This window comes from Rhipicephalus microplus, chromosome X (genome assembly GCF_043290135.1).
Source record: "Rhipicephalus microplus isolate Deutch F79 chromosome X, USDA_Rmic, whole genome shotgun sequence".
Classification (NCBI taxonomy): domain Eukaryota; kingdom Metazoa; phylum Arthropoda; class Arachnida; order Ixodida; family Ixodidae; genus Rhipicephalus; species Rhipicephalus microplus.
In genome coordinates, this window is record NC_134710.1 from 149635035 (window position 1) to 149651073 (window position 16039).

General features: G+C 44.9%; 1 protein-coding gene across 1 annotated transcript in view; it reads right to left on the reverse strand.

The window, feature by feature from the left end:
* Nucleotides 1–3186: 3186 nt before the first annotated feature.
* Nucleotides 3187–16039, reverse strand: part of LOC119177023 (large neutral amino acids transporter small subunit 2) — an 87988-nt gene continuing 75135 nt past the window's right edge. Inside the window, exons 7-10 of the mRNA XM_037428373.2 lie at nt 10875–10971; nt 6936–7085; nt 4707–4884; nt 3187–3311 (exon numbers count right to left, since the gene is read on the reverse strand). Of these exons, the coding sequence (XP_037284270.1) occupies nt 3229–3311; nt 4707–4884; nt 6936–7085; nt 10875–10971 (508 nt within the window). The 3' untranslated portion in view covers nt 3187–3228. The remainder of the gene's footprint in view (nt 3312–4706; nt 4885–6935; nt 7086–10874; nt 10972–16039) is intronic.

A 16039-nucleotide genomic window follows, 5' to 3' on the forward strand; every position in this document is an offset into this window, starting at 1 on the left:
ACTAAACACCCATGCATGTATATATTCATGTGCATGTTAATATAACACTCGCCTATGTGTGTACGTGACAGACTTATTGTCTAACGCCATAGCCAGTGCGGCTCTTAGACAATGCCAGCAAGCATTCCGTCTGGTTCGGGTAACGCGATGCACGCGTGGGAACCACGGGCGACAACAAACAAAGACGGCAGCATACACGATCTCTCACCGGAAGTTGACAGAGGAACTGCTTCGTTTTCGCCTACGGACAGCCGCCCGTAGACGTTGGAATATCGGTGGAGTTTCCAGTGCAGCGCATGCACGCACGTTTTTTTTCCCAGGCAACCTTCCAATGCTCTATATCAGAGCTTTTCTTTTAATCTACGTCACGTTCAAGAGCATACAAAGGCTGGATCGAGCCGTAACAAATCGCGTCTAGAATTGTGTAACAAAATGCTGGGGAACAAGTCTACCCCGAAAGACGTCATAAGAATCCGCCGACCAATTAGTTGCAGAGGCAGTCTAAGATAAAGCTGGGAAATTAAGCGGACACGTGCAACACCTCAAAAGCATGCTGCTTATGTTGATAACAGTGTTTTATGATGCTGTCACACACTGCGGTCGACTCATGTTTGGGTAGACGGTGTGATAGCGCGACGAGGATGACGACAGTCGTATAACGACGATTGAAACGTGATCCAAAAGGCATACGCGACGGCGAAATCAGAACAGCGAGACGATCACATCACAATGATGACCGTATGACAAAGAAATGACGACAGCGTGACGACAAGACGCCACTCACCATTCGTAAAAACGGCTAAATGCAACGGAAACCGTGACAGAGCTGCATCACCAACCAATAACACGTCAGAAGCTACAAGGGTATCCCGCAAACGCCCGTCTGTCATAAAAAAAAAAGTCACAGCTTTACGGCAAAGGCAAAGAAATGAACGCGATATCCACAAATTGGAAGATCACGCTCAGAATGGCAAGCAGATGGAAACATGGCCCGTGTTTCTCACGCACAAATGACGGACGAACGAAACGCACTCACCTGTACAGATTGACGCGTATAAGCGTCTCAGTTGTTACTTCCCTGTGTCTGAAGAGCGTGCTCTTTTCGCAAACGGAGACTGTGCAACGATTGCAGTGACCTTTTTGCGTTCGGTAACTACAACAGAATCATTCCAGTGGAAATCCAAAGCCAGCCAAGACGTACGATCTCCCCCCCCTCCCCGATAAGGGCGCACGAGTGAGCGTAAACCTACCTCCTCTCCACGGGGCAAAGTACGCGTGGGAGATGAGAGCGCGCGCCACCGCGTCGTCACGATGTAGCGACGCGCGCTCATTGCGCCATCTTGGTGGTAATGCCATAAACACAATACTCCCCCCCCCAAGATGCCACTCACCTGCGGTAAGTAATGGATACAAATATCTTGCCGTCTGAACGTTGAAGGACGAGCTCCTCAGTGGCTCTGTGGTTAACGCCTCGCGCTCACGTCAGGGGTCGCACGTTCGATTCCGCGCGGGAATGTTTTTCAGCATCATTTTTCTTCAAGGACCGCAGCGTTGATCACGCTGCGCTGACAGTGCGAGGCGATGCCAAAAAGGCAAGTGTTTCCAACGTTTTGCTAAGACTACACAGTGGTGACACCTGCCCAGCGCTTTCTGTTGTACATCTTATTGCCTCCGAGGCATGCGCGCATCTTTCTCTGCGGGTGCGCACGCCTTCCCTCGTTTTAGAAGATAACTGCCAAATAGCACTTGTGTCTAACGTGCCTCGATGCGCTCGTTCGCCTTCGCTGCACGTATCGAGACTCTCTAACACAGTGCTTCCAGAATACAATTCACCGATTTTCCCGCGCAGAACATCAAATAAACGTTTTGTTCACTCTCTCCACACGCATGACTATCGTCTTTCGACATTTGCAGTGAAACATGCAGATACGGGGCGAAGTTTTTTCTTTTTTTTTTTCCTTCCAGCCCGTTCGTTCGCACTCTTCAACAGCGCGTGCACCGGAACGCCAGAAGAAGCGCAAGGTGTCACTCCTGCTCTCGCGGCGGAAACACCACGCGATGATATCGTGACGAAAACACGTAATTTGTAGTGGCAGTGCTCGGTGCCCGCCGAATTCTTCACCTTAGTCCCTGACACTGCACTCTGTCGAAAACGTCAATATGGCATCAGTTTCTTGAAAATCGATCTTTGTTATAAGATTCACGCGCTGACAGTCGAAGTGACACCTTGCGCTACTTCTAGCGTTCCGATGCGCATGCTGTTGAAGGGACCGAGTGAGCAGGCTGGCAGGTAAAAAAAAGGGGGGCGCGCGTGCGCTGAGAGCGCTTTTGAGCTTCGCAGGCAGCCGTCAGAAGGCGCAGCGTTGCTTTTTTACACGCGCTCCCATGGTCAGACAGATATTCGCACACCACCAGAACTGACATGGTTCGCACGCAAGCCATACTAGGCATTTGGCCGAATACACAGTGCAAGCTTGTCGATGCAAGTGTCAAACATGCAACAACACCAACTGTATGAAACGATGCATTCATAGCAACAAATTGTGGTGTTATCTAAGCGAAATGAAAATGAATGGCGCTGACTAAGAGTCACGACCATCTGCTCCATTAGTCCTTTAGAAGCGATCGATATCGATATATACGAAAACATATAGAGGCCTAACAGCTGTTCACTGTCCATAGAAGTTCTCCAGCCTGAAATTCAAAAATACAGTGACCCCTTTTTTGAAATACTCGGCCGTAGTTTTAAAGCTAAATCAACAATTTCATAAAAGTTCAAGCTATTTCTTATTGAATAAAGCCGAATAAAAATGCTTAACCTGGCCGTTATATACCTACCAAGCCAGCGCAGAGGCCATAGAATAGAGTTCAACACGTGATAACTCTTTTTCATATATCCCTTTAAAAGTGAAAGAAAATTTGTTTTGTTGCAACAGCAACTCAGCTCATCTTTCTCCAGTTCACCATGTCACCGATGTTCACGCATAAGCTTTCTACGCACTATACAAGCGGTAGGCCATTCTTTTTTCGGTATAACGGCCTTAACTAATGCTGGCTACGACAAGAATTTTAGCGCTATGCTAAATATGAACATGTACCAATATTTCTCTGGTTTTGAACGTCGTCGTCCTTATAAAGAACCAATTAAGGTTCGGTATGAGGACACACTGTGGCAAGGCAGTTGGATGGTGCTTTAAAACTAAGCTCTTGAAATCGAGATTGCAACCTTCAGGATTCAACTTCCAGGAGTTTTTCTTCTTGTTCTGGAAGTATGACTTCCAGATACTTCTGCATCTCTATTGTGAGACATTCTGAAAGACAAAAAAAAAAGGTAACACACATGTTAGTGTTCTTAAGTGCAATTCTAAGCTTGCTTTTTAAGACATCATTGAAAGGACAAGCGCTAAACGGGGGACAGGCACGTGGAAAACACATAGCGCCGACTCCCAGTTTGTTGACACCAGGCGATTCTTTTTTTTTTAATCAACAGACACGATTCCAGCTCACTGCACAACCCCGTAATGATTCAGATCATCCCTGCTAACCTTTTTTTTTTACTGTTCCTATGAACATGATATTTATCAAGGGCAGTAACTCACAAACTCATCCAAACGTGAGCCTAATAAGCTGGACTACCCTAATTCATAACAGGAGGAAAATTATGAGCAATGAGTGAAGCTTAAAAACAGATGGTTCAAAATGTAAAAGGCAACAACTAACCACGCGTGGTAAAAATAATCTTTGCATCATCAGTATACCACGTGTTGCAATGAAGACTTCGTGCTTTTTTTTTTACCTCTCTATTTGATTTTTTTTTCTTAGCTTTCTGCCTCTCATTACTTTTTTTCTCAGTGCAGCGCAGCAAAATCGATATTTATTTTCTGGTTAACTTCGTTCCCTTCCAGTATAACTTTTATATCCGTCTTTGTGCAATATTTAAAATAGTCGCTCTGAAATGAAAATAAACTGCTTAAGCAACTGAAGCACAACAAATTCGGCTTCTCAGAGTGCCCGAAACATAAGCCGTCAAGCATAAGTGCACGTCGTCACAACCCTAGAGACAACACTACTGCTTATGCGTCCAAATAGCGAGCGTTCAGCGGTCGCTAGCTCCATCACCTTCCTGCTGCTAAATAGGAAGTACGAGAAACATATACCCGGAATGCGTCTGCGTGGTGGCTTACATAAAAGACTGAATGGTTAAAACAAATAATCCGGCGTCAAATAATTTAGCTGGAAGTCGGAGCTCTCAGTGGTTGGCCCCTTTTTCAGTGCTGCACGCTTTAAAAATGACAAATGATAAAATACTTCTACGCAGTTGTACGCTATGTGCCGATGAAGCGAGTTCAGTTAAATAAGTTTAATTGATGAGAATTGTTTCTCCATGATTATGACGTTCGAGCTCACAGGCACGCACAAGCCTAGCAGAGAGACAAACAACCTCTAGTATGTCACCACCGATTTCTTGGACAGGTGTAGGGCTTGATTGGCCACAGCGCTTTTGGTTTCAAAGACCCTGTTTTATGTATTGCCGTCTGTAGCCACCTAGTTGCGATATCTACGTAGTCACAAGTTAACTCGGTGAACAGCTTACACTTTGAAGTATTTTCAGTGATCACTGAGCCTACACACTTCTATTTGTGGTTAACATTTGTATTGTTTCTAAGTACAAAATGTTAGCTGACAATGACCCAAGCTGTTCTTACCAGAGAACTTTCGGATCACTTTGTTCTTCGGGCTCCAAATGACGAAGATATAATAGGCAGGAATACCAGTAATTAGAATCACAAGGCCCATCCCAGTCTCCGTGGGGCTTGCATACAATGGCATGAACGTAAGGAATGTGCACATGGCCAGGAACACAATAGGGAAGATAAGGGGAACCTAAAAGACGATATAGAGAAAAGAATAATTAATGCCCAGCATACAATTACTCTATTGCAAAAGGCATACGTGGTTCAAAGTTTCGTTTATTACATGATTCACTTATAAAAGCTGTGTACAGCGGATAGATGAGCAGGAAGGCACAGTTTCAGTCCTTATAGCCAATATATATTTAAGCCAGCTAATGTGTAATTCTTAGCCATACTGATATGAATATCAAACGAACTGACAATCACATTGACGCGGTAACAAGTACAAATAAAACTGAAGATGTCAATAACTAAACGTTATTTTCAGGACGGTATTCGAAATCGTGCATCCAACAAGTTTCTAAAGGCTGAACGGAAGGGTAGCGTTGCCTATCGCTTCAACGCGTACATTAGTTGCGGAGCTCGGCTACTTGACCGAAACGCGGGTTCGATTACAGCCGCGGCGGTCGCATTGCAATTGAGGAGAAATGTTAGAGAAACGTGTGCTTATATTTGCATAGGTACACGTTGAAGGTCGCCACGTGTTCGGTATTACCGGAGCCCTTCACCGCGGTCTGTATCATAGTGTCGTCGTTTTGGTCTGTAATATCCCAACAATTATTATCATTATTATTCAACGTAAGCTAACAATAGGCGCGAGAATACACACAACAAGGAGCGACCGGAAATCCTGGCTTACTCTGAGTGCCGGTATAGGGCCACCTTTTCAACAAGCCGCTACGATGGCTACACGACTACTGATCACAACTGTCACCGCACATAGCAGGCCTACGTTCGCAATAGGCGCATTTTTCGGCTCTGACCCACAACGAGAACACTAAGTCGTCGTAAAATGCGAAGCTCATTTGCGCTTAGCGCTCACTATGACGCCCAATCACTAAAACTTTCTCAGCCAGACTCACTCGAACTCATATCCGCCAGAGTGTTACTCACACGGACTTACTTAGACTGAGGCTTGCGGCGTGACGTGAGTCTGAGTGTGAGTCTGAGTGTGAGTCCGAGTGAATCGACTGAGTGAGTTCGGTGGCCTAGAAAGCTATAGGGAATATCCTAAATATACCAGGTCCTTCAACGGCCGTACTGCTGGCGAGGTATATAAAACGTATGTGCGTTCAGATATTCGTTCGCCCTTGCCCCGATTGCCATGTAACGCCGCTAATCATCACCCCATGGCACGTTTCGACATATGGTTTGCAATTTATACTTTGACTTGCCTGGCCGTCTTGGCGCATCGGCATTTATTTGTACGGAGCCTTTTTTTCTTAACCTACACAGATATCGATCGCTGAGCCATCGTAGAGAAGTACACCCAAACATCGCAGACAGGATACAACGAAACTGTTGCACTCCTGACTAATTTTGGATTAGAGTTTTAGACTTGATGCGCAAAAAATCGCAAAACTTGGCGTACGCTAATCGCTGGGAGTACAAAAGAACCCAATCCATTTACATATAACATGTCATATGATTTAAAATGCTTATGGTTAGTGGTTTGGCGTTAAGGTCGGACGTTAAAGCTTCAACCCATGATAACGAGACAGATGAGTAATTATACATTTCTACACTGCTTTTTCATCTTGTTCGTTGATTTATGAAAACCGTGAGCATACATCGAATGATCAATTATAATTGAAACAAATTTTTCACAGATAAAGGGGAGTGCATTTAGCGCACGTGACAGTGATTTGCCGCAATTCATTTTGCAGCACAGCGGACACTCGATGATTGAGCAGACATCGGTGCTCGTTCACTAATCAACAAAGATTGGTTCATTTACATTTACTGATTTCAATGCCAGCATTGCAATGATAGCATTGGCAGTGGCCGCCGGCCGGAGGCATACGCAGAATCTGAGGAAAGGTTGTAATACGCACTATATATAGGCCGAGTCTCGGCACCAAGCATATACATTGCGTCCCGAATGCGTAATCATGAAGACGCAATGCAGTCCGAGGTTAAGAACAACACAGATAGAGAGAATTGACAAACGACACACTCCTAACACATGCAATGAAGAGAGAGTTGTACAAAACTAAGCCTAATAGCAGAGTGCACACAAACCTTGATCGGTCGGTGCATGTTTGGCCTTTTGTAACGCAGCCAGAGCATTCCCAGGATGGAGACACCCACCCAAAGCCACTGGTTGAAGCTCAAATAGTTGATGAGGACGAAGATGTCGCTCGTCGTAAACATCAGCAGAGCCACAGCACACTGTATCAAAGTTTCTCATTACACATTTGATATGCATGACAAGCATGCAGTGTGTCGAGAAACAACTGCATGGTAAAGTCAGTATTTGCGACGCTCCATTGCACTAAAATTATGATAGTCCACACATTTACAGACTATATATGCAAGCTGACTACTATTTTAGGACTTTACAGAAAAGTATTCTATAGTAGAAAGGAGGTCAAATCTGGTGATAGTGCACCATGAACAAACAAATGCCGACAGTATTTTTCGACTACTATATCGAAAATATACTGCAGAAATGCCTATATACCTGCTCAGTGCTAATTTAAGATGTTATTTATGGATGTATAAATGATCAAATGGAACGCCTCTTTTTGTTCGAAGTAATTAAGTTTGGGAACTAGGCCTCCACATTTTCGGATACTTTATTCCCGTTAATTAAAGGATTCTATTGGGCAAATCATTGTGAGTGGGTTGAACGCCTGCTTGATCTTTCAATTGAGAGACAACTTAAGTAGGACAACCTAATTGTGCTTCTGATTTGTGCTAAAGAGCAAATAGTTATTCTCTAGGAATAGTAATACATGCTGTCAAGAGGGAGATTGATCCCGGAAACTTGCAATGATATAAGAATGCATCGTTTACAGTCGTGGTTTATATATTAATTGTAGAGCACCACCGCGATAAGACCACCTGCGCTAGGTTTTATGCGGGTTGCGCGTCTACATTCTGAGCTGCTAAACATGTTTTCGAATTCTAAAGGTAGCATTTTCTGGGTTGCGGATAGGCTTCGTTCGGCACACCATTTTGTTTTACATGACGCTTCCTTATCTTGTTCAAAAATGTAGTGTATCCCTCGACAGCAAGTGCATTTCTTAAAACACCACGTCATTTTATATTATCAAACTTCCAGTCATCTCACATATACTTGTAATATGTGAATTCAACTAAGGTACCTTCGATTCCACTACAAATATCCATTTTATATGTAAAGCAAAGCTTATTCTTAACAACTCGATATTCAGCCTTACAATTCATGACAATACTTAGTAAAATGAAGTAGTAGTAGTAATAGACTTTTATTCAGCCACAGTTTTGCCTGTTTATTGCGGCTGAATAAAGGTATATTACAACTACTACTACATTTTGCTACATTTACACATAATAAGACCCTTTAAAATTAATATTAATAATTTAGAAAGCGTCCAGAAGAAAGCAGTAAAGTATTTTAATCCCAACGACAGGATCTCGCTCTCAAGTTTTGTGGCGGAAGCTAATCTAAGGCCCACCCCGCGGAGAGAAATAAACCGCACGATTACTCTCATGTTCGAAATATTTTAAGGACCGTTCAACAGGAGTATATCGAATCATAAGCCTTTTTCAACAGCTTATAATACTATAAAGGGCGACATACTTTTTAAATTGCTTCTTATCAGTCGGCTAATAATGTTTTATTGCGATAGCAGTTATACGAACTATCCCAGCTGGTTTTTGCCGTCGCCACCAACGTCGCCATCATGAACCATATATGTATACGTTTCTAATATATGAAAACTGAAGAAAGAAAAACTGCCGCCCGCACTTGGCCCTCTGCTCGTCACTATGCGCCAACGCGCGCTTATCTCCCACACGTACTTTGCCCCACCGATGGGGGCGGCGGAATTAGGTGCTTGTGTGCGCGCGCTTGTCCTTCGGTGGGGAGAATCATGTGTAGGGTTTTCAGGGGAAGTATTGCGTTTAGTTTCTAGGCGCACAAAGATCACTTCGCTCGCTGGGCAGGCTCAGTTTGCGAAAAGAGCGCGCTTTTCCAACACAGCGAAGTAACAACTGGGACACTCGACAGTCCGCACTCATATCTGTACCTGCGAGTACGTTTCGTGTGTCTTTTTTTTTTAAACAGCCTGTTAAGCGATGCGCTTTAAACGTTGTAAGTTATCTCTCCTATTGTGCGTGTTGTCTTCGTGCATCATTTGTGCATGACCAGCGCGCTGCCCATATCGACCTGCTAGCCGTTCTCAGAGTTACATTCTAGGTTGTTGCTATCCCATTCATTGCTTCGCCCTTGCAGTGAAACTGTGACTGTTTAAAACCATTATTTCCTTCCACGAACGATCGTTGAGTGGAATGCCCTAGACGAAACCACCATTGAAACCGACAGTATAGAAATGATTGAATCTCTGCTTGCCAGTTGATCATTCAAAGTCCCTTGCTTCATATTTGATGCCTTTTTCTTTATGTTCCCCTTCAGCGAGTTGTGTTTATCTTCTCTGCATGCTTCATCTTGTTTTCATACCTTTTATGCTATATCATGTTTAGCTTAACAAGTTCACCTGCACACACTTGAGTGAGTTACAAGTTCTTGTAACTCACTCTGCGAACACTCCAATAAGAGTCAGAAGTATATATCTTCAAATGAATAAATAAAATAAATAAGATTCAGGGGATTGCGACCCGTTTATATCCAAAGCATTTAGAGCGCGATATCAAAAAAGCTACACTCAATAAAAATATCGAGTAAAGAGGCCATCTTTTCGTCCCACAACAATATAATCATCATCTATCTTGCCTTCCTTTCCTTGAACCATCGTCCTGCGCCCGACACTTTCATGTCATTCGATTTTTCTGATTCTACAGAAAAGAAGCGCCAGCAAGCCTGATAATAAAAAATAATTGTCGTGGGGCAAAACTACACCCTTTTTACTTGATCTTCTTTTTAGAGTGTAGTAGTCTGCTCCACAAAAAGACTACAGTACTTCAGCAATCGCCAGTTTGCAAGGAAGACCATTATAGCCTATAAGGCAATAAAATCATTGGTCCTCAAGATCATAGGACAGCATTTCACTTAGTGTAATACAACTTTCCTCAAGCACTACGAATACTAATCATTTGCACTTTAAATGGCAAACAGCCAACTAACTTGGTATGTCACATGTATACGATTGTGGCATTGTACATTAAAATGACGTTTTCTATTTTGAGCGTTTATTTTCAGCAATAATAACCTATGTTTAACACGCTTTTATCATTTTTTCCTATATCGGCGTAATTCGGTGCAAAGTCGTTTCACTGTCTGACTCGGCCAGTGAAATCAGCGGACAGCCACCGTCGGGAGGGGCTTTGTCTTCAGACCTACGCACAGAACTCGATCATCACCTTATACACCTGCGCAAAAACAATATGCGACGCCGGAAGCGGAGGGACTCGGTAAGGTAGAAGCACCGAGCAGGAAGAGGGAGGTAAAGCGAAGAACCCCTCCTCTTTGCGGCGGAGAATTTCTCTTGACATCAACAAAACAACCATCTTCTCATGTTCGGCAAACGATCTGCAGATGGTTGCGTCACTGTTGTTTATAGACGGCCTTCAACGGCTGCAGTAGCGAAACAATAAAAGCGGAGGCACCCGGAATATATATATTATCTAGGTCTTTCGCACATCTCTCCTGTTTCTAGAGGTTGTCCCACCAATCAGTGTTCCCCAGTTGATCACCTTTACTGTATAGTATGGGCGATTGATTCACTGATTGATTGATTGATTGATTGATTGATTGATTGATTTAGTGAGTGAGTGAGTGAGTGAGTTATTTAGTGAGTGCAATACCTGACAACGTTTCTTGTCTGTCCATTTTCCCCACACCCTCTCCTATAATACCTGCACATATATGCATTTTTTTTTTTTTCCCGTTCCCACAGGCTGTGGTGCGAGTACTCCTGCCTATGGAAATCGCAGATTTGAAAAAGTTTAAACAATTTCAATGACATCAAATCGCGTTCATGCTTCTGCAAGCAAGGAGGAAAATGAGCAACTTACAGATAACAGAAGAGGCGGAGTCGGGGTTAGCTTGGTTGTGTGTATCATCCCAAATATCATGGGAAGGTGCCCCTCCAATGCACCAATAAAGAATAATCTGAAAAAGTATAAACGCGTGTGTAAAATCGGTACACAAAAGGCTGTACACAAAATATTTTTAGGGGGGGGGGGGGTATGTGTAGAACGTCTATCCTTGGCAACTGGAAGTCGGTGTGGTGCCCCGCCATGGTGGTCTAGTGGCTAAGGTACTCGGCTGCTGACCCGCATGGCGCGGGTTCGAATCCCGGCTGCGGCGGCTGCATTTCCGATGGAGGCATGGAGGCAGAAATGTTGTAGGCCCGTGTGCTCAGATTTGGGTGCACGTTAAAGAACCCCAGGTGGTCGAAATTTCCAGAGCCCTCCACTACGGCGTCTCTCATAATCATGAAGTGGTTTTGGGACGTTAAACCCCACGTATCAATCAATCAATCAAGTCGGTGTGGAGGTGTGTAAATACTATGGGATCACCCGACAAGCTAAAGCATTAAAATATTTCGGGGGGTGTCACCCCCTGAACTCGCCCCTAGTTACCGCCCTGATTCACAGTATAAAATAAAAAACAGAGCACACCCGCAAAAATATTTTTTCTCTTTTTTCTTTCCTTTTTTTCTGAAACAAAACGATATGCACAGTGATGTTGAACTGGTTATATCTGCCTCCTGAAAGGCATACACAGTGAAAAACACAGGCCAATCTTAATATCATATTCCACTGCATTCATTTCCACCAGTTCTGCTGATGATTGATATGTGGGGTTGAAAGTCCCAAAACCACGATATGATTATGAGAAACACCGTAGTGGAGGGCTCCGGAAATTTCAAACATTTGGGGTTGTTTAACGTGCACCCAAATCTGAGCACACGGACCTACAGCATTTTCGACTCCATCGAAAATGCAGCCACCACCGCCGAAATTCGATCCCGCGACCTGCGGGTTAGCAGCCGAGTACCTGAGCCAATATCACCGCAGCGGGGCGGTTCTGCTGGGAAAACGTTAATACTAGAAGAGATCATAAAATAAGTACTGTTTCAGTTAACTCCGCTACAAAAGTAATGCACCAAAAATCAGTCTGTGAGGCTTCGTTCACAATATAGAGCTCGAAGACGGCAAAAACGTCAAAATTTCAATGAAATCCACTCTGTGCGCCGCCTAAAGGCTCGTTCACACTTACGACAAGCACCGATCACACGACCAAGTTCATCGCAATGCGACTACTTTGCATCAGCCGTTTGCAGCTGGATTTTTAGGTCGCGAAACTGGAGTCGCAAAGAACTGAACTAATCACACGTGCAGGGCGCAAAGTCATTCTCCTTATATATGTATTACCGTCATTCTTTAAGGAGCGAGATTATGGCCACGCAGGTCTCCGGCGATAATCGCGGCCGAATTCTTAATCTTATTTTGTAAAAGAAGGTACCTGATATTGCGTTCAAAAAGCCGTTTACTCCACATCGTTACTCCTGGAAGGCCATACATAGAGCCAAGGCACGTGATTGTGAGAAATACGTCATAACTTGATTTTCATTTTTTTTTCATCCACTTTAGAGCGTGTGGAATGATGCACTTTCACCGCTGGCGGAATCTCATTTAGAGGTATTGCAATGTAGATTCTCTCGTATCGGAGCGCAAACAAAGGCAAAAAAACAAATTGTCTCATGTACTTACAACTTTTTACACGTGTTCAACAGTTTTTCTTCTGTGCGTATTTTTATGTTATCGCCCAGTGTTATCATGTACGTTACTTTAGTTTTTATTTTTTTACAGTGTGAGGGGGGGGGGGTGCTAACACCCCTGTAAAGTCATTTGCTCGTCGTGGCGCATGTGTTTTGCGCACTGGCCGCATTTCTGGTTCACAACTACCAAGCCGTATGTGGCGTTGTGCTCGCGAGCGTTCACCACCGCTATCATCATCATGTTGAGAACGGTTGCGCCGGCAGTGACACCTGGCGGTAAGCCTAAGGGCGGAAGATGAGAGAGAAGCGGTCCTCTTTGGAGGGTGGCGGTTGGGGCGAACGGTTCTCTCTAGCGGTGAGTCTGCGGTGGACGGCACCGCGGGTCGTCTACCGTAGGCCCGCGTGGTGAGCCAAGCGTGGGGGGGGGGGGGGGGGGGTAGATCCTCAAATGAGAGAAAAGAAGATGAAAGTGAGCCCCGTAACTGTCTGTATCAGAGTGCGACACCTCAACAGTGGCTCACGAGGGAAGGGAATAAATAGGGATTAAAAAGGATAAAACAAGTAAAGATAAAATAGAGAAAGATGGGGACACGGTCAAAGGAGTCAGAGGACGGAGTAACCACTCGGCGAAGACTCGCTCGATGAATTCCGTGCCGAACGGTTGTGCCACCGCGATCTCCGACGACAGCGCAGCTCTGGCCGACCGGCTCGCCCTCCACCGTCTCCTGACTCCGTGTAGCCAAGCATTGGCAAATCCTCCTTATGTGTGCTCTTGTATTAAAGACGATAGTATTTCTTGGGGACCTTCGACGCAAAAACTTTGGTCTGTCTGTCTGTACATTTGTCTGTTTGTCCACCGTTGCCGCGGACCGGGTACTTTAAACATCACCAGCCGATACCCCGAACGGCCGACCCCATCCGCAGCGCCCACCAATGTTGCTCAAGAATCAGCGTTCATACGTGTGCGATTGTCAATCAAAAAGCAATTATTGCGCATATCTGAGGCACCATAACAACACATATGTATTCTGCATGTTGATCATTTACTAGAAAAGGCATACATAGGTAATTCTAACGACCGTAGCGCTTATCACGCGGCGCTGACTATCCAACGCTTGCACGGAAAGGCGAGTGTTTCCAACGCTTTGCTAAGAAGGCACGCTAGTGGCCCCTACGCGTCGCCATGCGTTCTACACCTTATCACCTCTGAGACGGACGCGCACGCCCGTCTCAGGGCCACGGGCTTGTTTTCCAAAAAAATTGCCAGATGGCGCTCATGTCTCACGTGACTTGATGCGCTCGTTCGCCTCCGCTGCCCGCTCGAGGCACTTTAATGCAGTGCCTCCAATATGACATTCACCAATTTTCTTGAGCACAACATCATATAAATGTTTTGTTCACACTCTCCACACGCAAGACTATATCGTCTTTCGACGACATTTGCAGATTACATGCAGATACGGGGCCACTTTTTTTTGTTATGTTGTTGAGTGTAGTGAAATATTTTGTAAGGTTGTTGAGCGTGTTGATCACAATATGTATAATAATTCTGCTGGCGATATCATCGTTTTAAAGTAGTTCAATAAATGTGTGTTGCTTTAGTTCGTTCCGGCCGCGTCAATTGCATCCGTTCACTCCAAGAGCGTGGCGCTCTCTTCATGTCGAGACCCCACAACATCCGGCGAAATACTTATGTGCCTGGTTCATTTATTGTTTTTTTTTTTGTAACCATCATGGTTGCTTTGTATTGATGATTTTCCTTTTTCTTTCCTAATGCTGAAGTATATGTGAAGTCTCCTCGTTTTGTACCCCCTCCCCTGCATAGTACTGAAAAGGCCCACAGTATTCCATAAATAATACATCAGTAATGTTACTTCGGCTTGACCGACAATGGGGTGGGGGGGGGGGGCTAACATTAAAATTCGCCTCCCCTCTCTGTGATGGTGAACCCTTCGCACGCCTATGGTGAAAGCGGTACGCTTCTTCGCTTCGCTGACAGTCATACTCTGGCTGCACTACAGTATAAACCACGTGATGTAAACCGCATTACGATACATCTTTCATGGCACAAAAAGCACTCGAGGAATAGAAGTAGATCCTACAAACGCCAGATATAAAGCATTCAATACAAAGCACGCCAAAGCCCCCATTGAAATTGAAGTGGGTGCGGTTTACAGCATTCCCCATCTACTGTGATAAATATTTATTGGGCCAAACACGCCGTTGCATTAATGAACGCTTTTTATAATAATAAAGATTTGCAGGAATACAACTTCTCTACGGCCCCACCCCGGTGGTCTAGTGGCTAAGGTACTCGGCTGCTGACCCGCAAGTCGCGGGTTCGAATCCCGGCTGCGGCGGCTGCATTTTCGATGTAGGCGGAAATGTTGTAGGCCAATGTGCTCACATTTGGGTGCACGTTAAAGAACTCCAGGCGGTCGAAATTTCCGGAGCCCTCCACTCAGCATCTTTCATATTCATATGGAGGTTTTGGGACGTTGAACCGCACATATCAATCAGTCTATAGGTGGTGGTGGCCATTTGGCTAAACTTATTCGTCATTGCTCGCACAAGCCAACACCCAAAGCCTGTGAACAACACGCATTGTGCAAATACCGCTCTCAGAAAGCACGGGACATTATTTTGCGCTTGATGTCGACAATGAAAAAGCCATTTGCGTCAGTGCTCCACATGTAGTGCTCGGGAAACATAACAAAGATTACCTCAGAGATAATTTCCTTGTCGAATCAACTAGAGTGGGAGGCAAGAGCAAGTGTGTGCGTGAGCTCTAAATCTTTAGCTACGTGTGGTTTTGTCCCATTTGATAAGCGCAGCCTGGTACATGTTCTTTTATAGATTATACGAGCACTAGCGGCTTCGCCTCGCCCCCCCCCTTCCCGTAAAAAAATCTGTTCCTGTGCAATGCAATTCAGTCGTTCTTTGTGCACGGGAAGAAGTATCATAATGTTGTTCAGAAATAACTAGCCCACTTACTTGCGCTTAGCGATTTAAAGGTCAAGCCGAAAATTTAAAATGGTGGCCAAGGAGCCGGTGGTGTTTGTGATAATGATACGGGCGGTTTAACGTCTCAAAACTACCATATGATTATGAGAGACGCCGTAATGGCGGGCTCCGGAAATTTCAACCACTTGGGGTTTTTAATAAGCACCCAATTCTGAGCACACGGGCCTACAGCATTTTCGCCTCCGTCGAAAACGCAGGCTCCACAGCTGAGATTCGGTCCCGCGACCCGCAGGTCTGCAGCCGAGTACCTTAGCCACAAGACCACCGCGGTGGGGCGAGCCTGTGGTGTTTCTCATCGAGGCAATCAACAAATAGTACTCTGTTTTACAACCGACTCACAGCTTCTACACAGGATGCAATCCTCAAGAGCTTGCTACGAGTTAATCTTTTCGAGGAGACGAGAATTAGCAGATGGTGCAGCAGCGGCGC